The sequence below is a fragment of the Aptenodytes patagonicus genome, chromosome 2 (assembly GCF_965638725.1).
Source record: "Aptenodytes patagonicus chromosome 2, bAptPat1.pri.cur, whole genome shotgun sequence".
Classification (NCBI taxonomy): Eukaryota; Metazoa; Chordata; class Aves; order Sphenisciformes; family Spheniscidae; genus Aptenodytes; species Aptenodytes patagonicus.
This window is the reverse complement of record NC_134950.1, coordinates 164,592,687-164,613,827: the sequence shown is the minus strand read 5'-3', so window position 1 is coordinate 164,613,827 and position 21,141 is coordinate 164,592,687. Positions and strand designations below refer to the sequence as shown.

The following is a 21,141-nucleotide window of genomic DNA, read 5'->3' as shown; positions in this document are numbered from 1 at the left end:
ATGCTGCTGCTGTGGGTCTGGTGTGTCAGGGAGGCCGCTGAAAAGCCCATCTGTCAGGAAGGAGCATCCCCTCCCCTTAAACATCGGTTTCGGCTTCGGTTTGACAGTGGAGTCGAACAGAAGTTTTAATGAATAAATCCCATCTGTCTTTCTCTCTCCTCTAGAAAAACAACCGCCTCTACCAGGTCTCCGTGGGGCAGTGCATGAAAGTGGTAGATCCGCTTAGCCACAAAGGGTACGTGACGATGGCCATCTGTGATGGGTCCCTTCCTCAGCAGTGGCATTTTGAGAGCTGAGACAGCGAGGATGCGGCTGCGAAGCATTAAGCCAAGACCCGATTCCCCTTCAGCCATGATTTTAAGTCATTCTGGAGGGCTTTGCGAGGAGCCCTTAGCTGCTACACCTGGCACAACCACTGCAAGGACCCTTTAGAAATACTCTGCTGTGAAGAGCTGTGTGCATGAGAAGGTCCAGGCGGTCACCGGTCCCTGGTCAGGTGCAGCAGTAATAGCAGCAGCCCTACTGCAGAACAACACGTGGAAGTGCAATTTATCAGCGGTTCCTTGGATTGTCCTGGATTATTGAACTGTTTTTAAGTAAGAGAAATTATTAGAGCGATGTAATTTAAATCGTGAGATTTTAGCTTTGTCGATCTTTTAAATGGCAATGACAGAAAGGAGTCCTCTTCAAGTATTTCATGTGCAGGATCTCATTGATTTACGTTTTTAGTATGGTTTTACTGGCCAAATTATTTTACTTTTTCTGGAAAATATTTTTATTCCCTTTTTTCTTCTGAAAATTGTCATTTGTGATATTTAAATTTAGCTCTCTTAATTTACAATTTTAGGACATTTCATGTAGTTTAAATTCTTAGCTGTCATTCGTCACCTCGTATTTAAAACAAAGTAACTATTACAAAGTCTATTTTGATGACTCATGACAGTAGCTGCATTTAAAATAAAGTATCGTTTTTTTATTAATCTGTATGGCCTTACTCTTTGTAGCTGTTGGGCCAGAAAGCACCAAGTAAGAGACTGATGCAACCTAACGTTCACATTAATTTGGGTCTTCCCTTGTTTTCACTCCCTTTTCCTCACAGCCGGCTCTTCCTCCCTCTCTCACTTGTTGGAAGGTTTGACAGATAATGTCTCTCTGTTTTTTTCCCTCCATTTCTCTGTTTCCTTTCCCAAGTTCTTTTATTTATTTCACTGTTTACCTTTCTTTGACTTCCCACCTCAGCCCCGGATGCTTCTTCAGTGCGTGGAAGCTGCTGCAGAAGAGAAAAGCTGTTCTTACCCGGTGTATTTTTTCTTAGCCACGTCGGCCTTGTTTATCACGCCACAGTGACCTGCCTTCCCTGGGAACGTGCAGTCCGACTGTCGGCAGCGCCAGGACAGCCTTGCCCTTTCGCTTGGGCAGCGGAAGCATTTTCCAACCACACAAATGCTCCAGCATCTGGTTACTGACATTTGGGCAGCGTGAGGCAAATAATGATAATGTTGGAGTAATTACAGACCCGCATCTTCCTGCAGAGAGGAGAGATTCACTTGTGACAGGTTGCATTTGGTCCTTCAGCTGTCTGCCAGGGCAGCCACCCTGGGGGGAGAAGTGCAGAGGAAAAAAAATGAGCAGGTAAGAGTGGTCCCTGGGCGCTGCGCAGCTTCTTGCCTCGTTCTGCAGTCATGGAAGCAGTGAGTCACGGGCAGGGAGGAACCAGGTAAGCGGGGTTTAATTGTAAACCAGAACAGTAGGCTGAAGTGGAAGTTCTTCCAGATAAAGCATTACAGTGGGAATAATTGTGAGACACTAGCCGAGTTCCTTCCTACCACCAGAAGTCTCTTAAAACCAACCCCAGCCCCCTTCAGCAGCTGTACTTCAGCTGAGGCCCGCGCTGTGCGCCTTGCTGGATCAGGCGGCCCCAGAGTCTTGAAATCGGTTCCCAAATCGCTGTTGCAGGGCAGTGTAGGGCTGCCCGGCCTTTGGGGCTGGAACAGGTCCACACCGTGTCAGCTCACAGTGGCCTCCAGCTGAACCCTTTCAGCGGCAGTGAGGGCGGCGTAAAACCCGCCAGCAGTTTTTAAGTGCCGACAGCTCGAGAGTGGGTTTGTGCTGCCTGTCGTTACACAAATACGTGCGTCCTCGGGGGGACACCTGGGTGGCTGTTGTGTGTGGAATTAATTCCAGTCCTTGCTGGGGGTGAAAGGATGGGCTGCAGCTTCGTTTACGCCTGTCTGCTTAACCCTGACTGCTCCCACGAGCGAGCGTGGAGCAGCAGCGGGTGCTGGTACAGCTGCTCCCAGCTGTGTGCCAGGCTTTCCTGTAGCTGTGAAATTTGTTTTGGCTGTCAAATGGGCTGTGCAGTAGCCTTGCTCTGCCTTTTTTTCTGTGGCCTTTATGTTGTGTTTTTAAAAAGGAATAAAAAAAATCAAACAAATCCTCAAACAGGCAAAGCAGAAGCTTGCTTTATTTACGGGCTGAGTCTGTTGCCACAGAGAATTTTTGACTTTTTGCTCCCAGTGAAGAAATTTGGAGGCTGCTGTCAGGACCAGCTCAATACGTGTGGTCTCTAAGCCTGCAATAACGGACAAGAATGTAGAACTGATGGACCACTGAGTTGCAGCAGTTCCTTAATATAAAGAAGATAAATATTCTACCTCACTCGTGTATAAATAATACATCTTTTTTTTATTGTTATTATTTTGAGAATTAGCAGTACCCACGTTTGCAGTGCTGCGTGCGTGGGCCTGCAGCTTCGGCCGGAGTCCGTGGGGCTGGGCTGAGCCCTCCCAGGCAGGCTGCGCCGTGCTGCCTCCGCAGGCCCAGCCGCCGCCAGGACCCAGGGCCGGTTTCCAGGAACAGATGGGGGCGATGGACGGTGTCAGTCGTTTCTGCAGTGAACGACTTTTGGCCCCAGCCGTGTACGTTCAGTGCTGCAGCTGTGCAGCCAGGTCATCGCAGGCAAAATTTGAGCAAGCGAGGGTTATAAATCTCTTCTGTGAACACCCACTCCTGAATCAGTTGGCTGTTCTCAGCTGGGCCCCGCATGGGCTGCCTGTGGTTAGGTGGAAATTCAGTTTTCTTTCTATATTTGAGTGACCGCTCACAGCTGACACTTGGGGAATTTGGCTGAATAGGAAGAACAGAAGGAAAGGCCTTATCCCGAGTTACAAGCTGTTGCAGCACTCAGTTTGCCATTGCCATGCTGAGAAATTTATTATTTGTAAAGAAACTGCACCTGGGACTAATTTTTAAGCCTGTGTGTCAAGTATTTCCTTCTTGATGACTCATGGAGTTGGTAGTCACCGTGGCCGACGGCCTGACACTGAGCGCGGCTTTGCTTCGTGGCTCATGTCTTTCCCGTTTCCGAGGTTGGCCTGCCCTGCACTAACCCCTGTGCGTGTGCCGGGGCTGCGGTGGCATTCAGGAGCGAAGCACAGCTCCGTGCAAGCTGCCCAAACAGCCGCTGCTCCAGCAGCCAAAGGCCAGGCCGCGAGCTCCCCACCCCTCAGCTCACCCCAAATGCTGACGCCGGACACGCACGGGCCCTGTGCAGATGGCTCCTCTGCCTTCCAGCAGCCAAAGTGCACGATACAGATAAGTAACACTGGAAAACAGCTTTGGCCTGGCTGGTTCCAGGCAAAACAAGGAATTCATTCACTTCTTCCCATGGGCAGGCAGGTGTTCAGCCACCTCCAGGACAGCAGGGCTCCATCACGCGTAACGGTTACTTGGGAAGACAAACGCCATCTCTCCAAACGTCCCCCCTTCCTTCTTCTTCTCCCAGCTTTATCTGCTGAGCATGACGTCATATGGTGTGGAATATCCCTTGGGTCAGTTGGGGTCAGCTGTCCTGGCTGTGTCCCCTCCCAGCTTCTCGTGCCCCCCCAGCCTGCTCGCTGGTGGGGTGGGGTGAGGAGCAGAAAAGGCCTTGACTCTGTGTCAGCACTGCTCAGCAATAACTAAAACATCCCTGTGTTATCAACACTGTTTCCAGCACAAACCCAAAACACAGCCCTGTACTAGCTACTGTGAAGAAAATTAACTCTATCCCAGCCAAACCCAGCACACGCAGAATACAGGCTTTCCTCTTTTTTAGGATCTTTTGCAGATTTTCTGGGGAAAACACAATTGCAGGGAACGGTGGCTGGTAGATGCTCAAGACGTGGCACCTTAGTGTAAAATTTAGGGTGCAGGTTGCATCGGTAAAGAGGGGAACGCAAATGCTTCTCGCTGATGGAAGCAGACACTGAAATCCTGAAAGAACTAGAAACCAGACACCACAAATGAAAACAGGTGGATATAATTTATAGATGTAAAATATTTTTATTTGTAAATGCTGATCTTCTAAATCTGTTTCCACAAATTCCAAAACCCATAACACTCTGTATACTTCAAAAAATTCTTTTTTTTGTGGTGTTTTTTTTTTTTTTTGCCAACATTAGATACTATTATACAGAACAGAAAAAACTGTAGGACAAATACTGGTAGGATGTTGGAATATTGTACAAGAGAAGAAAAATATTCAAGAAACAATTTCATACAGCTATTTATCAAGAGAAAAATATATACAATTGATTTATTCTGTAAGATAAAAATACATCATGCCATATACATTACAAGTTCAGAACTGTATTACTGAATATACCAACAGTTTACAGTCCACTTTAATTGTGCACACAAAAAAAAACTTCATTTTTTTTTTTATATTTAGCCTGTGAAGTGTCAGTACCAGAATTTTAAGTACAAAATAAAAAGCTAACCTGGTTCAAAATGCGGATTAAATTTCTACAAGCAAACACAAAACAGTGTTTATTTTTTAAAGAAATGTAAACAAAAACAATCCATACAAACACATCTTTAAATTACATTTTCCAAAACCCTATTGCCAGAGTCCTGCAGCTGCAAGCACATTACACCTAATTTTTTTTCCTCGTTTTCCTTTTAAGAAGGCTATCGCATCAGACTTAAGCTCCAACTACATGATTCTATGCTGTTTACGTGATTTACTGTAGGCTGAACAGTCACCTAATCTTGACTACTTTTGCCGAAGAAAAAACCATGTCCAGCCTCTATTTTGGGTGGTTTTAGCAGTTATTCACAGTTATCACAAATTGTAAGCACAAAAAACCTGACTTAAGAAATAGGGATGCAACAATATAATACAAATAAAATTAATCTAAGTTACCCAAACATCTACAAAAGGCGGAGTTGTACTATACATGCCCTTACCAGGCTTAAGGTTTACTTAAAAAAACTCTAAGAAGACCACAGTTGAGACTGCTTTCAACGTAAAAACCCCTCTCTTGAAATTGAGATTTTGGTTATTCCGTAATTGTCATCACGTGTCTGTTAATAGATGAGATCATATTGTAACATCCCTATTGACGTTTTATAATAAGCACCCGAACTGCTGCAGAGTCTGGTAGCATTTGGTCAATAACTATTTTTATACTGTATTTTTTTTTCTCAAAATATTTACACTTTTGTACAAAGTAACAGAGTTTGTTAGTTCTGCAGGTAACAGCAGCAGCTTGGCTTTCTTCTAACTTTCTTTTTAAAAATAGCTTCATTCACTTATTCAATAATAAATACAAAAAGGTTCTCTTATTTTACAGAAATCAAAAACTACAATAAACTGACTCATGGAATCAAGTATTTAAATGTATTTTAGTGCAAGTTATTTTTTCCCTTAGCTCTATCCCTAAGGAAGTCGTTTCAGTACATTCCTTGTTCAGTGGTGTCTACTTTTATTTAAAATTTTTCTTTAATTAGAGGGCCTGCCCCTTTATCAAATAAGGCTGTGGCCAGCACTTTGGACTTCTCCCTTTCGCTGGTGATTTCAGTCTTACATTCATATACGCCCACCTGCACTCCCGCAGGTCAGCCATCGGTTCTTTGCCCAAGTTACAGTTTCTCCTTAGTGAGCTCAAAAACAAAAGTGCTGGACCATTCCGTTAATTCAGTTTAACCTCCACGTGTCTGGAAAGTTAGCTTCAGATTTTGCCGGCTTGCTTCTGGTGCTTGGGTTCTCTTTTTTTTTTTTTTCCTTTTTTTTTTTTCTTTTTAAATACTTGAGTAGAAATCTGTACTTCCAGAAGTGATTTCCCCCCCCCCCTTCAAAAAGGCAACAATTTTCCGTCGACAAAATCAAAATGTGAATCACTTCTTCCTAGGGACAAGCGACCCTCAAAGACAGCAAGGAATGCATGCTAGTTCATCCACTTTCGGCAGTTTACAGCTCCACAGTGACATGGAATCTTGTGCTGGTCATCTTCAAAATCAAACTTGTAGTCGTAGCAAAGCTGGAAGAAGATGCAGGAGAACGGTTATGGAACAACTGGGATTTACCAGTTTTCCTCGTACCTACAGGTGAAATAGCAAGATACGCTAGAGGTTGCGCTGCTAGGGACTGGCGAGATTTAAAAGGAAAGAGGGGAAGGGAAGTGTCGCTCTCCCCCAGCCTAGCACAAACAAGTTGTGCTACTGGCCGTCGAGATCACGCAAGAATCTAGAGACGAATGCAAGTAGCAACAGGTAAGCAAAACCAAATGAGACCGCCCTACCTCCTCCCCTTTCTGGATTCTCCTGCTGGAGCTAATGATAATTTTGTGTCCTCTCTCAAACGTTACCACCTCAGCCACACAGTTAGGTGCACACGAATGGTTGATATACCTACGAAAACAGAGTTTGAAAAAGGTAACCCTTTTAAGAGAACGCATCCCTCGAGGCAAATCCAAACCAAACCTTAGCATGACCTTAGCTTCAGGGGCGCACTGACTTTCCAGATAAAATTATAAAATTCTCTGTACTTGTTGCTTTACCTAGAAAATGTCAAAAAAAATCAAGCGTTAAAAAAAAGATTCCGTTCTTTCTTCATAGCTGCCATGAAACGTAATCAAAGATGAGCAAAGCTAATGAGAAAGATGACCTTACTTCAGTGGAATAGTCTGAAGACTGAATGCACCAGCTCAGAGAATAAAAACCATTGAGACAACCACAAACTGGGGTCCCTCACAAACAGCCCCAGGCCAGGGAACGTGGATGACTGCCCAGAACGAGGGTAGAGATCTCTCCAGAGCCACCCACCTTGCAGGACCTCCCGTCAGGGTAGCATCGATGACGTGGTCGTTGTCGATGCGGAACATGTACACGCCGCGATTCTGAAAAACAGAATTGGAAAAGAGACTCTTGGAGATTTCACAGAATTGCCAACACTTGAAAACGAAGCAGCAACGTGGGTTACCTTCAAGTGTTCTTCTGCCTTCAGGATCAGACACTGCCCACTGGCTCACGAGGGAAAGCCTGAGTCACATACTGCCCGTACCCTCGCTGGTTTGTGAGGGAGTGGATGGGGCATAGACAGAGATCTCTGGCGAATTAGTATTTTCCTACTAGCTTCTGTACTGCCTTTCATCTGGGATCCTGAAGTGCTTCATGAATATGTACTAACTGTTACAGTACCACTGAGGTACACAGAGGAAGTTGCTTTAAATTTAAAGATGTTCTCAGTAAAAATTGAGGTCCTGACATCTCTGTCAGAGCTTGCTCTGTCCTCCGGGACAGAGGATATATATTACCTACCTGGCCAGGGTGCTGTGAGATTTATTAAACATTTAAATACTCCAATTCCTGTGCTAAGAAACACTGTAGACTCCTCTGGTTCTATTTTTAGCCTACTGCATTTATAGCACAGCAGCAAACAGAATTCAGGGGACTGAATTCATCAAACAGAAGAACAGCGTCTGTTTCGTTGTATGAACATTTGGAAGGGGAAGGGGAAAGAAACAGTGAACAAACACCACCCGTACCTGAGATTCATAAAGCTTCTCTTTCCTGTTTGCTACCTCATTCCGGATAATAGTTCCGATATATTCAATGACCATAGTGTGCTTTTCAATGTCTCTAGCAGCATATAAGCCCAGGCCCTACAAAAAATAGGTTGCCATTTAGAATTCTGTAACAAATTCACATTCACGCTGCATTCCTCAGCGTGCCCCAAAACCGATCCTGCAGAAAAAGATCACGTGAAAAAGGAAACCACCCAGAAAGACTGAAGCGGCACAGGCAAGTAACTGATGCTGTCACGGCCCAGAGGCAGAACCCAGCTTCACATTAAATTTTTAAGATGCAAGAAAGCGTACTTGGCTTCTGTCTAGGTGAGAAAGCTTCTCTTATACCTCTGACACTTGGCTGTGTAAAGATTATAAATTCACTGAGAAATAAAGCAGGCCTTACTGGAATGGAGAAACCTAATAGGAACACAATGGCACAGTTAAGTCCAGCCTAAAATAAACAACAACTGTGTTCACACACAGCAAAATCAGTTACAAAGCTTTTGCAAAACAGCCTGCGGAGGAAACCACCACCAGAATTCCGTAAGGCAACGAATTTCTTATTCTTACGAATGCAAACAAGTATCAAACTCTTCATGCTAGTCTTGTACCACTTTACTCCGCCTGGTCTGAGTACGTCATACTTCCACTGTGTATTTGTATTTTTATTAAGTTTTACAAAGTTTTTGAGAAATAGGCTAAAAAAAAAAAAAATTGAAAGAAACTTTTTTCCTAGATGACTGTAACAAATGAATTTTTAAGATAGTTACAATAACTAGAAAGAAATCTTACTGAAGATAAATCTATGGAAGTGATCTGCCACATGAAAATTGCCAATTTTGGGACGAGACTTGAAGGAATTTTGCAATAGCTTTAGTTTCAATTTTTAAATATAAATTTTATGTAAATATTTAGATATAAACTAGCTAAAAATGTAAAATTTATATATAAAATAGATACAAATAAAAGTGCAAGCAATTTTTTTTAATGTACATTTCCTAAAACAAGAACTGACCTGAATACGAGAGCGAGCTAGATACACATTGGACTTCCATTCAGTTTTCATTTTGCGGTACTGAGAGGACTTGGAATGGACGAACTGCTTACTGTAAGGCGCATTCAGTTCTCCCGTAACTGTGCTCTGAAATGACTTCGATGTGCTGGTGCTATTCAAGGTGTGAGGCCTGTAGGAATTGGGCATGTAACAGGAAAGAATACGAGAAAAACTGAAGATTTCTCTGAAAACAGCCACAAAACCCATTCAAAATTCTTTTAGACATACAGACACTGAAAGCCAGCTAGCATAGACAACAAAGCGATTCCTTTGATTTGGGCATGCACATACACAGCCAGAGACGACAGGGTTTGTAAGCAGCAGACGAAAGCACAAATAACCCTAAGCAGCCTATAAACCCTGGGCTGTACTATGTGAAATTAAAACAAAATACCTTAACACAAACCTCTTGACATGGGTACTCATTTTAGGCTCGGCACGGGCACAGCCCGTGGGGTTGATAGCAAGAGGGAGTTCCATTAAGGGGTTTCGGCCATAGCGGAAAGTGTAGTTCTCACAGGCCTCAACCCCTGGCAGCTGCAAAAAAACAGACAAAAAGAAAAAAAAAAGTCCAAGTAATGAGATGTTAATCATGTGTAACAAAATGTTTACTTTTCCACACTTCTTCCTGTTCCCCTTTCTCATGTGTATATCCAACAATTTGGGGTAATCCAGCAAGAACTGGGATGGTGAAGACTCACCGATTCAGCAATCCTTGCCACTGCAGAGACTGTCAAACCAAAGAGGTCTTCGCCCTTCAGATAGCCGGGAAACAGCTGGAGCATTTCAGATTCTTTTCTAACAGAAGCAACGGGCTCCAAGATTTTATCCCACACACCTACACAACCATACGGGAAGGAATTACAGTGATCAAAAAAATTACAGTCTGTCATACCGGTTTTCAGACAAAATGCCTGAGGATATTGGGAACCAGAAACCAATACTGAAAAAGCATTCTGTCCGTGGGTGCATACACAAACAGGCCAGTGTTTAAAAAGTGAAGCGGAGAATCATTTGGTGAGTTGCCCTTTTGTCCTGAACAAATCCCAAACACACACGACGTTTCTGCTGCTCCCTTGATTCTCGGGAATGAAACTTTTAGTATTTGCAGCACGGCAACTTTCAGTCCTCTGACAACAATAACACAGACAGATTCTCCTGAGAAAACCTGCACAAAGTAGAACTTTTTAAAAATAAACTATATATTCTATTTCCATTGATTGACTACAGTCAGCTCTCAGTCGTATGGGGGCAATTTCCCCGGCAGTGCTTTGACTGGGCAGAGCGAGGCCGAGCGTATCGGCACCCGCAGCACGAAGGGGTTAAGACCCAGAGCATTACAGGCCGTGTGCACATGCACGCGCCATGTTCCTAAGACCTGCCCCGTATGTTTACGGTCTAAGGTATCATTCCTCACCCCACCAGACACAATGTTACCTGCCCCGAGAACAATGTGGTCAACTCAGCTGTCTTTTTATTGCTTACTAACTTCAGCACAGCTGATTTAAAGGTAACCAAGTAATGATAACATATTTAAACAAAGTCACTGTTCATGAAAGGAAACCTACACTCGTGTTCCTACTATTTTAATTCATTTTCAATACTCAATCTAGGGTCTCCTCTGTGAACTTGTAACAAGTTGTCTTACTTGCAGTTTATACAATTTCTTCAAAGGTGTCCTCAGTCTTCACAGCGTGATATTAAAAATGGGCTCTGGAAGCTCACTATAAGCATCACATTAGAACAGTCTCTGCAAGATGTTATTTGAAACATCTATCGTACACCCGATTAGTATCAGTAGCAACGAAACAAATAGCAAACCCACAGAAGTCATGACCTTAGTTCATAAAATTTACCTTTTGGTGTTGTGTCACTAAGGACCAGATCTTCGTGGCCTTGCTCCACAACCTTGATGACAAACAACGGAAGCCCGTCCTTCTCCTCAATTGAACAGAGATAGCGACAGCGTCTGTTTGCGTATCTCATGCTCCAGTACAACCGGCTGGCCTCGTAACCCACGGGGAAGAGTGCTTTGGAGGAGTGGAAGGCCTGCATCTGCTGTGGCAGCAGCTGACCAACGGCATGGAAAATCAGGCTTCCCACACGGAAAGTGTGGTCACGTTCTCCTCGCTGAACGATGCTAGCGATCTGCCGCACTTCATCACGCTGAACGTAGACCCTCCTGAAGACTGCAAAGTAACTAAGTTCTTGCTCATGAGTTCCCTTTGGTTTGTGCATGGGGCAAAGCATGGTCTTGTCTTTAAAAAACATGCATTGTGCTTTAATGGCACAGGTAAAGTGATAAATATTGGTGCACCTTAACCTGTGACAACCGCTGGTGGCACCCATTTTGTGACAAAACATGCATTTCATTTGCAAGCCTCTTCGCAGTGCTAGTTCCACGTTTATTAAGGCACCAGCTTGTGTCTCATAGACTTCTGTAGACCAAAGAGCACAGTTCAAATGGACCCAAAGGTCTAAATCCAGGTTAAGAAGCCTTGCTGGTCCATCAGTTAATCCATCACCTTCCTCGTGACAGAAGCAACATTTCCTATAGTCTTTAGGCACAGGATCTGGTTTAAGGGTCGTGCCCAGTTTTTTAAGAAATTCATCTATTTCTTCTTCACAAGGAGGTTTGAATGATCCTTTAGGAATCACAATCTGAATGCTCCACTTTTTCCATTTCATTCCTTTCCATTTCTTACTTGGAGGCCGACAGTCATCAAGACTACTGTGTATTGCTTTTAACCTAGGTTTTAGTTTCACCGTTACCTTAAGCTCATCTGGTTTTGCCTCTACCTTGGCTGCTTCAAACGCAGGGGGGAACATGATGGGGGGTGACGATGGTGGAGAAACTTTTTCCTGCAACTGAGGCAGACAGTGGACGTCCAAAGTGGAGATGTTGTTGCTGTACTGATGGAATGCTTTAGGCGGCCTCTCTTTCATCGGTGACTGTGGCAAAGATGGAACTGATTCCTGCTAAATCAATAGAAAACTCTTAAGAAAAATAATCCCAAACCGTTAACCATTAAATGTATCTTGAAAACATTGTCAGTCGGTATGGAAGAGGCTACTCAGAATGCCTAAAATCATGATGCAGCAACAGAGAAAGATGGAAATTACCCTGACCCGTGTTATCACAGCTTGTGCCGGGATACGGAACACAAAAGTTCTCCCAGTCAACCTAGAACGTGGTGCCCTTTAATACAGAAGAGGAAGCACAAATAATCCTTTGTCCGGGTTTTGAATGAAAAACTACTCAATTGCCCTAGACGAGCTAACTGGCAGGTTTAGTTCTTAGGTATTTTTAGAAAGTTTTGTTACAACGCAAAATAACCTTAAAATATGGGTCACAGAATTCATTTAAAAAGTAAGAATCTTGTTATTTGGTAGACGGGGAAGATTTGGAATTAATGCCACATATTTTTCCTGGAAACAAGTGAGGAGGAAATTCCTGCAGGGCTTGACATTAGATACGCCTTGAGGACTTAACTATTCGGTCACAGTAAACAAGAATTATACCTGCAGAGATTTGTTACAAAAAAAAAAAAAACGAGAGAAAACAAGAACAATAAAGGAAGTTTAGATTAAAAAGTGCTTAATGTGGTTTGTATGATTAATCTTGAAGGAGTAAATGAAAGGATCAAGAGGCTGAACATGACATTTAATTAACTTAATTATGTACATGCTGATGCACTTGTGCAGAAACGTTACCCTGTTTAAATACTGGTGAAAATGAGCTACACGGGACGCTAAAAGGATATGGATGTACACACATTTACCTTCTCCTCCAGGATTTGTGTTTTTTTTTTTTTTAAATTTCTTCTGAAAAACTAAGTAGGATGCATTTGAAGGAAGGCTGCAAATTCTACAGTAAATACAGGACTATGAGAAAGCATTAATTAGGTAATGCTTCAAGCACGTGGCCTGTTCTGTCCACTGGTTGAGGGGAAAAAAGGTACATTTGAACTAGAAAAAGCAGAAGCCAAGCTGGTTAAAAGAAGTACTCAAAAAATTTTATCTGTAAGAAAATAAACTGAGCAGGATCATTTAGTCTTGAACGAAGACTATTCCACTTTTGATGACTAAACAGAGATAAATTGAAGTGATCTTCCTTTGAAACGGAATGAACCTCGACATCGCAAGAAATAATGCCCTGTGTGGAAGTGCTGAGTTTCTCTAAGGTGTCGTATACCCCTCGCAGTGTCTGCAGGTAGAGAACGACAGCGTACTATTTGGGACCACCTGAGAAAAATCCCTGGCCTAATTCCACTTTCAGCTGAACAAACTTCTTAAAATATCTTTCTCCAGTAATTAGAACCTCTTTTTCCTTGTCACTGTCAGGTAGCAGGCTCTTTACTAGTGTTGTGGTAATTAATGCTTTAAAATGGCAGCTTTGTCCGAATAAAGTAACGGAATAGGGTTGTATTTTTCCAGTTACACTGAACAAATAAAAGTCTTTTTGCAAACTTGCTGTTCCATTATTACTTGCACAGTTGTAAATTTTTTTTACTGTATAAGCGAAATCAAAATGCAGAATATAGCCCTTGAAGATGTATCTACAGTTTTGTACAATGCCCAGAGAACTTAAACAACTACTTTTTTGAAACTGCATGTTCAAAGCCTGTGAGGACAGCAAAAGGTGGCTACGGTTCTGCCATGCATCTCTGTCAGACAGTAAGTTCTACAAATACGAATTTTACTTCATGCTGCTGGTTCAGAATCTCAACGTCTGAATATAGAGCAATTCATTTATAAACCTCTAAAATGAAGCGCAAACTTCCCCCTCTCCCCCTTTCTGTTCTTCAAAAAATACCTGCAATATTTCTGCTCACTAGGCTCTACCAGCATTTGATACTTACTTTATTCTCTGAGTTTTTTGCTTGCACAGCTGCTGAATAAAGAACAAAGCAGTTGTTGCTACAGAATACAATGTCCTTCATTTTATCAGAGCCTTCTTGGGAATCCTGGGAATCAAACACAGAAGATTATCAGAAGTGCATTTTAATACCATTCTTCACATAATAAGTGTAATGAAACAAGTCTTCCAATCTGGCTAGAAACTCTTTATTTGTAGAACATTTGTGAAATAATGAGCGATACTGTGATAGAAGTACTTGATTATTTGACAGATCTAATGTTACCACCACCTACAACCTTGTTCTTCAGCATTTCTTGCCTTTAACAGAAGTTTAACAATCAAAATAAAGCATTCTATACCATGCACCCATCTGCTCCATAGGCACGCTTGCAAAGTAAAACCCGTTTTATCTTTAGACGGCAAAAGAACGTCTTGTTTCAGCCTAATCAAAGACAGATCATACTGTTTTATCTACTGATCCATCTGCAAAACATTACTGGGAATTCAGTGCTTTTCTGACTACATGAACCCCTTACTTTTGTATATAAATTTTGACTGCATACCTTTGTTGAATAATTATCTCAATCTCATTGAAAGAGCAACGGTACTTTCTGAATGAATGACAGTTCCCAATGTAAATACAAGAGGCTGAAACTGAAATCTGATTCCTGCTCAAAAAGAGTGCAAGTATTCTTGCTTTTACAATACTTCCTGACGTGGCAATATGGCGCTGCCTTACAAATAAGCTCTTTTTGAATTAAGGTCCCTGCAGTGGTCATGGAAGGAGGTTAGCAGCAGAATTTAGGAAACTGCCACGTATGGGACCTATTTTACAAAATTTGCTGAAATTCATTTCATGTAAGTAACAACTTTGACATTTCTTGTTTGTACTACAAATGTGCCTGAATGTCCCATCCTGAATTAGGACACATACAGAAGGGAGACTACAAAGAAACCTGGAAGTGGTATCAGTCGGCACGACAAGCAGTAGTCTTTTGTTGCCTTCGTTTGCTCACTCGCCATTACACGCAAGAAACTATACTTCCACTGCAGTACCTGTTTAAGGAATGGCAGGTCTTTGAAGGACTTCCGCACACCACTACCAAGAACCACAACTTTGCAATGAGAGCACCATCGAGGTCTCAATGCTGAGCCTTCTGCAATATTCTGACTGTGATCCTTATAGCCAGCTATACCTAGAAAATAGAGAAGTCTGTTAAGAAGCTCTATCAGATTAAACCAAATTTATGAGAAGTCACAGTATTCTTCAGTGGTCTAGAGAGTAGCATCGTCCTGGATAGGGTATGGAAGGCAAGCTTTAAACTACATCCCGATGGGGAAATTGTTTAAACCAGACCAAAACCAACTGTGTGACCAACAAGGCAAAAATACATTCTTGTATAAGAAATGAATAACTAAACCAACATCAGAATACATGCTTAAACAACTATGTCAAGTTTTCCAGCATAGGAACAATCTTTCTGAATGATGGATTTAAAAATCAAACTGGACAAAAAAAACCTAATCATCTTGGGAACTACTGGAAGAAATACCTCACCGACAGTGACGTAGATAACACAATGGAAATCACAGATGGGTCAGACCTATTAAGTTATGGTTAACATCAGGAGCAGGTCCACATGTACTGATCACGTAAGAAGACAGAAGTATTAATTAGAACAAGAATCAAGTATTTAATTCTAGAGCATGAATTTATGAAGCTGAAATGCATTAATACTGACTCAGTTAAAATTCTGGTACTGAAACCTTAGAAGAATTAATGCCTACTCACCATTGCTGTTTGCAGGAAATGGCACATTAGGTTGCTTCAGTCCGTAAGACCCTACGATCCTGGCAGGTCCCATGGGTCCTGCCTGAGGACCCTGAAGTAGTAAGTGTTGCCTGTACTCCATAGATGGGTTCACTCTGTGACTGTTGGCAGTTGCCATGGACGATGGGATGTCTGGAGCGTTACTAACCTCGTAACTGTTGGGAATTCTGACGTGGAGCAGGTTGGAGAATGCCGCTACAACACTACTAATGTTCTAAAAACAATAATAAAAACATACCTTTGTTTTCATCAGACAGGCAGTTAAGATAGCAGTAATATAAATTATTAGAATTGAAACAGCTGCTGTATTGTACTACGCTATAACCCCTTTAGATTCACTATATATAAAATATATTAACTGCTGTTGTACTTCATATATGTAATACAAGATTATTTCTTTTACCTCAGCAGCTGTGGGATGTAAAGTAATTGCTACAGATATAAGGCCAGATTTAGGACCATTCTGGGATGGTCCAAGCTGAGAGGCAAAGAAGCCAGAACCAGGTAACGCTCCTGAACCGGGTTCTGATTTTATGTAATTCCTTTTGGCTTCTGAACCTGAAAATGAAACGAAATACACCAGGTTAATCCTACACACGTATGAATGCAAAAAAAACCCAGCCCAGTTCTAACTGTTTGCTCTGCTGCAGTCTCACCTTTTCCAGTACTGCTAGGTAGGATGGGAATGATGGGAGATGGTACAGGTTCTGGGTTCTCCTCCTTTACAACCGACAAGTCTGGATACCTACTAATTTCCATTCCCACCACGCTTTCAGGAGAGGAAGAAGGAACAAAGCTGTCAGGAGTGTCCCTGTCCTCACAGTGATCTTGAACCCTGGAACAAAACCCAAAAAAGCTGTTTTGGAAACAGTCTAAAAACCTTTGGTAAGCCAAAGTTATAAATCATGACAGGGAGCTATAACAAACTTGCTTCTTGCTACTAGTCACAGAACGCAATTATGTGGTAGGCCATTACTTCTGGGTATCTCATACTCCATGGCACATGATGCTTTCTTGGGAAAGATACATAAAGAAAAACAGAGGCACTAACAAAGCCCAGGCTCCATCATAGATCTGTCTGTTCCCCATGGCTCCATCTACCTGTGTAAAAAATTAGTATTTAATGTTTAAACTTTCTGGTTTAAGTGTATTCAACGGTCGATCCCGCATCATCCATGCGCCGGCTTCAGTGCTTCAAAGACACCCAACTTTTGGTTAGGCAAGTGAAAGGGAGGCAAAAGAGAAGATCTTTGTAGGGAGACTCACATTCTAGCAAGTATTTCTCACATGGTAACAGAAACTGAGTAGAGCTGGGGAGTTTTCAGGCTGACTCTTGCACAGTACTGCTGTCTAGTACAGCAGTCATGTACTGTCATGGTGCAGCAGTACCATGCTGCTCCAGGAAAAATACCAATTTGTATAGTTTTCTTCCACTTTTAAGAGAGCAAGGTAACGAATTCTTAACAATGGAACAGAATCTAGAGTCTAGCAATAGCAGAAGTCACCTATTTCACTATGCTGCTCGCCACACGTGGAATGCTAAGAGTTAACCAGGACAAATTATCCCATTACATTCTCTGCGTGTGGCTGTGCACAATGGATTTCGTTTCTTCACACCTTCAGTCTCATCTCCTAGTAAAAGATCACAGAATCTGCTCCAAATACATTTTTGAAGATGTCAAGTAAAACCTACCTTAACTCCTCCTGATTGTTGTGAGGTGGTGTTGGAAGTGAAGCAGGAACATCCACAGTTTTAGGGCCCTGAGCCATTGCTCTTGCTAATAAATCATCTTGTGGTCTGAAAGGCAACTGGAACTGCTTTGGTCCCAGAGTTTTGGTAACTAAAAACAGAAATGCACAGCACAATGAAACATCCATACAGCTCTTCCTTTGATATACATTCTGTGTATCGGGGTATTGGTGGCTCCCTGATACAACCAAGGCATTACAGCAGATGGTAACACCACTCTCACCCACTTGTAGTTAAAAAATTTTTGACCGTTCATGATCAATCTCCATATTTACAAAAACCTGCAAATTTTGAGCAAAAAAGGGCTCGAAAGGCTTTTGAGTGTGCCTTCTGCCAGTATGAGAGGATTTTTGTTTTACTTAATAAATAACCAAATAAATAAATCAACAACTTTGTAACAACAAAGGAAAAGGGGTGGAAAAAAAGGATTTTAATTACTGAACAGTCCTTATAAAGAGGCAGTATAAAGCTTTCTTTAATAGAAAGCAATTTTAATTGACCAAATTACAAGCATCAGAAAATACATACTGACTACACACAAAGCCTACTGAGGATGCATTTCGGGTAAGACTGCTTTTGAGCTCACTCAACTAACTGGTTAGTCATTTGCACTGGATGCAAAAAACGGATTTTAAGGTTTTCTTTTTAATTTCTTAAGAGTGCTTCTAGCTCTCAACATGTTTTTGAAAGGGAATAGGGAAAAGGCTATCATTTGACATTATACTGGTGTAAAATAAAGCTGGATTATAATGATTACAACCTTAAAGAGTCTAGGCATGCTGTTTTTATAAAAGAAGACTATAGCAACTGAAAAGCATCCCAGTTATCTACAAACTTGACTCATTTATTACGGAAAGAATATGTATTAAATCTTACCATCATGACCTCCTAACATACCAGCCTTGCCAGCAAGTTCCTCAGTGGTTGCAAAGCCATTTACCAACTTCTGGCACGCCACTGGAGGAGGTGTGGGAGGAAGAGAAGCTGGGGGTGTCGGAGGATTGCTCAGATTGTTCTGCTGCATGAGATTCAAGAACCATAAATCAGCCATGGAACACAGGGTGAAAACTTGCCTTGTCCTAGTACTAGATAATGTAACCCATTCACGTATTTTTACACCCAGAGGTAGCACTGATAAGCAGTGATAGTTAATTCTCAAGTATGTGACCAAATACATAAAAGTATAAAAGACACAACGCTTTGCTTTTCTTTTATCAACGATATTATCAGAGAAATAGTTTACATGACGAGTATACATTACTGGAAGAAGATATAGCTAAATTATTTACAGAAAAGCACAAAGAACATTTTTAGGAACAGTTTGGGAGACCCAACAAGTTCCTACAGTTTAAGCAAAGGTCTGAACTTAAGACTGAGGGAGCTATTCCGCAGTGACTCTCCATCACCATAAACAAGCCAGCTTACCCCATTTTCACTAAAAAGGAAGCTACCTCACATTTAGCACAGGGTGAGCTTTCGCTGAAAGAGTTACCATGGTGAAGCAGATACTCTGCAAGTTCACACTACAGGCTGATTCTCGCTAGCTTACTTAACTGACCATATTTTAAAAGAAAATTAAATGAAACCTTCAGTATCTGTTCTTGTTGCAGTCATGCCCACAAAGCTAATACTTTTAGCTTTTGACCACAGCAACTATTTCTGCTAGGTCACATTCTCAGCTTACATGCCATGTAAGGCTGGAGTAAACACCACTGTTTCTTAATAAATTACTGAAGTTTTTATATTAGGGTAGCCAAGCAGCAAATCTGATTCTGTCTGTCCGCTATCTTGCTGCTCTCCCAATATTGCCACTCTTATCTCAGAGACTGGGTTTTAAATTCTGTGGGTTATTAGCTCGTCAACAGACAGTCTATTTTGTTCTGAGTTCTCAGGTTCTTTGTTAGGGCTTAGTGGACAAATGAGGAAAGCCTATTTCCCATTTATTTCACATTAAGAAATGCTTTAATGCTTTCAATGACTTTGCAAAGTACTGAGAATTCAGCCTTTTCTGTGCCATAAAACTGTAATTACAATTTTCACTGTTTAGCATCCATTTGTGAAAGGAATACTTGTAGTTTTTAATTAATTTACAACACAGTTTCCAGAACTGATTTCCACTTTCAGAGAGTAAAACGATGGTGACTGTTTCACCACTGCACCGTCTATCTAGTCTAGCAACAGAAAATTATTTTCTTCTGGTTGCATAAAGGGCAGGACCTCTAACCAACTAGTAGTAATAATGTCATGAACTTCTTTTCCCCCAGAGAGCACACAACGGAAATCCAGATTGAAACCATACCTTGTAAATGAGCTGGGAGTAGTAATCTGAAGCCCCATCAAGAGTAGCACTACCAAAACTTCCTACAAGTCGATTTCCACCATTTAGCTGGCCACTGCCATAGGGAAGAAAGTGTGCAAAGCTCACTCCAATTATTGGTTCCATCAAAGGCAGAAGAGAAAGCTGCTATATTAAAAGAAAAAAAGTTAGAAATTAATTTAACTATAACATAGAAGCATTGCAAATCTCCAAACATCAGTAGAGTGGTTTCTAATTTAAAAAAAATAATCAGAATTTACCCGCTATCAGAAAACTGTGTCAAATACAGGCCTCTGTTTGTTAAGAAAGGTGGTCCCCTGTCCATCGGAGCCACAGCTCCAGCTCCCTGCCAGTTCAGCCACAGAGGCTGCCAGAGCTGACAGGAACTCATGGCTTTGAGACTACCAAATGCCTGCCATGTCAGCAGATTTGCCAAATTGAAATAAAAAAAACCCCTTCAAATTTCCTAGTTTGTGGAAGTTTTCATTTTCTCCACCCTGTACTCAAAATTCAACTTGATGATCGACTTCATTTCCATCATGAGAAGTCCACTCTTTCAAGTGTCCTCTTGATGCATTACCCAGCATCTGTATACCTACCTGTTTTAACTGGATGAATGTATCAGCGTTAGGGTAAATAGCTTGCTTTTCTTCTTCCTCTTTTTTTCTTTTCTTGGACCGAGGAGCTGCCTTCTCTCCTGTCCTCTGAGTTCGCTTATTTCTCTGTTTCTTGGTTTCAGGTCCTACATCTGTTCTCTGAAGCTGGCTGTTACTACACCCAAATGCACCTTGCATCTGGTTTCCTGCAGTTTGCTGGTATAAAAAAAGAAAGCGAAGCAGAATTTTTGACGTTTTAATATACAGTTCATTCAAATTTACTGCACGATAGTCTAAAAGAACACGCACAGTATAATAAATCTCATCGGTAACAGACTGGTTTATGGTTTGTTTACTTTGCTGTCTCACTGGCAACTGTAACCGCTGTACTGTCCCTACACACAGAATTATGACTTGTCGTTAACACTACTGACATCTGAAAACATCACTAAAAACTCATAGACCAGAAACATTTTCTTTTGAATACCCCCTAAAATAAAGTTACATGTGCATGCAACCTTAGAGATTTTCACGAGGGCATAATGAAAGGCAGACTTGGTTACAGAAAAAAGGCATGTAAGTTAATATAATACAAATGTATTTTGAGGTTAGAAACAAAAACGGCATTGTGAAACACTTCTGGATTGTACCATTTGCTTAAATACTTTCAGTACAAATTTGCAAAGCCATTCTTCACATAAAAGGATAGTTGTGTAAAAGCAATCAAAATGGGACTTGGTAACGCAACAGGCAGTGGCAAATCAAAAGAAAGTCCAATTTCTTTTTATCAGTTATTATTTTAAACAGCTCTATACGACCCCTACCACGAGTACTCTCACCACTATTCCTGTCATATATGTTTTAACTGCGGATCTTTAACACTTACCTAAGTTACCTACT

The 21,141-nt window shown here is 41.7% G+C and overlaps 2 protein-coding genes across 18 annotated transcripts in view; one reads left to right on the top strand and one right to left on the bottom strand.

Annotated features, from left to right (window-relative positions):
• Positions 1 to 980, top strand: part of GALNT11 (polypeptide N-acetylgalactosaminyltransferase 11) — a 54,909-nt gene extending 53,929 nt beyond the window's left edge. For all 3 annotated transcript variants that reach the window (XM_076331954.1, XM_076331957.1, XM_076331956.1), the window contains exon 12: positions 165 to 980. In XM_076331954.1, the coding sequence (XP_076188069.1) occupies positions 165 to 296 (132 nt within the window). In that variant the 3' untranslated portion in view covers positions 297 to 980. The remainder of the gene's footprint in view (positions 1 to 164) is intronic.
• A 3,323-nt stretch (positions 981 to 4,303) lies between these two features.
• Positions 4,304 to 21,141, bottom strand: part of KMT2C (lysine methyltransferase 2C) — a 206,061-nt gene continuing 189,223 nt past the window's right edge. For 9 of the 15 annotated variants that reach the window (XM_076331936.1, XM_076331945.1, XM_076331943.1 and 6 more), the window contains 17 exons: positions 20,245 to 20,457; positions 19,628 to 19,792; positions 18,205 to 18,346; positions 17,272 to 17,419; positions 16,235 to 16,413; positions 15,982 to 16,136; positions 15,540 to 15,792; positions 14,804 to 14,943; positions 13,749 to 13,853; positions 10,743 to 11,865; positions 9,588 to 9,724; positions 9,281 to 9,423; positions 8,848 to 9,016; positions 7,809 to 7,925; positions 7,087 to 7,160; positions 6,564 to 6,672; positions 4,304 to 6,302 (listed from right to left, as the gene is read on the bottom strand). In XM_076331936.1, coding sequence (XP_076188051.1) covers positions 6,210 to 6,302; positions 6,564 to 6,672; positions 7,087 to 7,160; positions 7,809 to 7,925; positions 8,848 to 9,016; positions 9,281 to 9,423; positions 9,588 to 9,724; positions 10,743 to 11,865; positions 13,749 to 13,853; positions 14,804 to 14,943; positions 15,540 to 15,792; positions 15,982 to 16,136; positions 16,235 to 16,413; positions 17,272 to 17,419; positions 18,205 to 18,346; positions 19,628 to 19,792; positions 20,245 to 20,457 — 3,465 coding nt within the window. In that variant the 3' untranslated portion in view covers positions 4,304 to 6,209. The remainder of the gene's footprint in view (positions 6,303 to 6,563; positions 6,673 to 7,086; positions 7,161 to 7,808; positions 7,926 to 8,847; positions 9,017 to 9,280; positions 9,424 to 9,587; positions 9,725 to 10,742; positions 11,866 to 13,748; positions 13,854 to 14,803; positions 14,944 to 15,539; positions 15,793 to 15,981; positions 16,137 to 16,234; positions 16,414 to 17,271; positions 17,420 to 18,204; positions 18,347 to 19,627; positions 19,793 to 20,244; positions 20,458 to 21,141) is intronic. The other 6 variants (XM_076331937.1, XM_076331950.1, XM_076331941.1 and 3 more) reach the window with 4 other exon arrangements.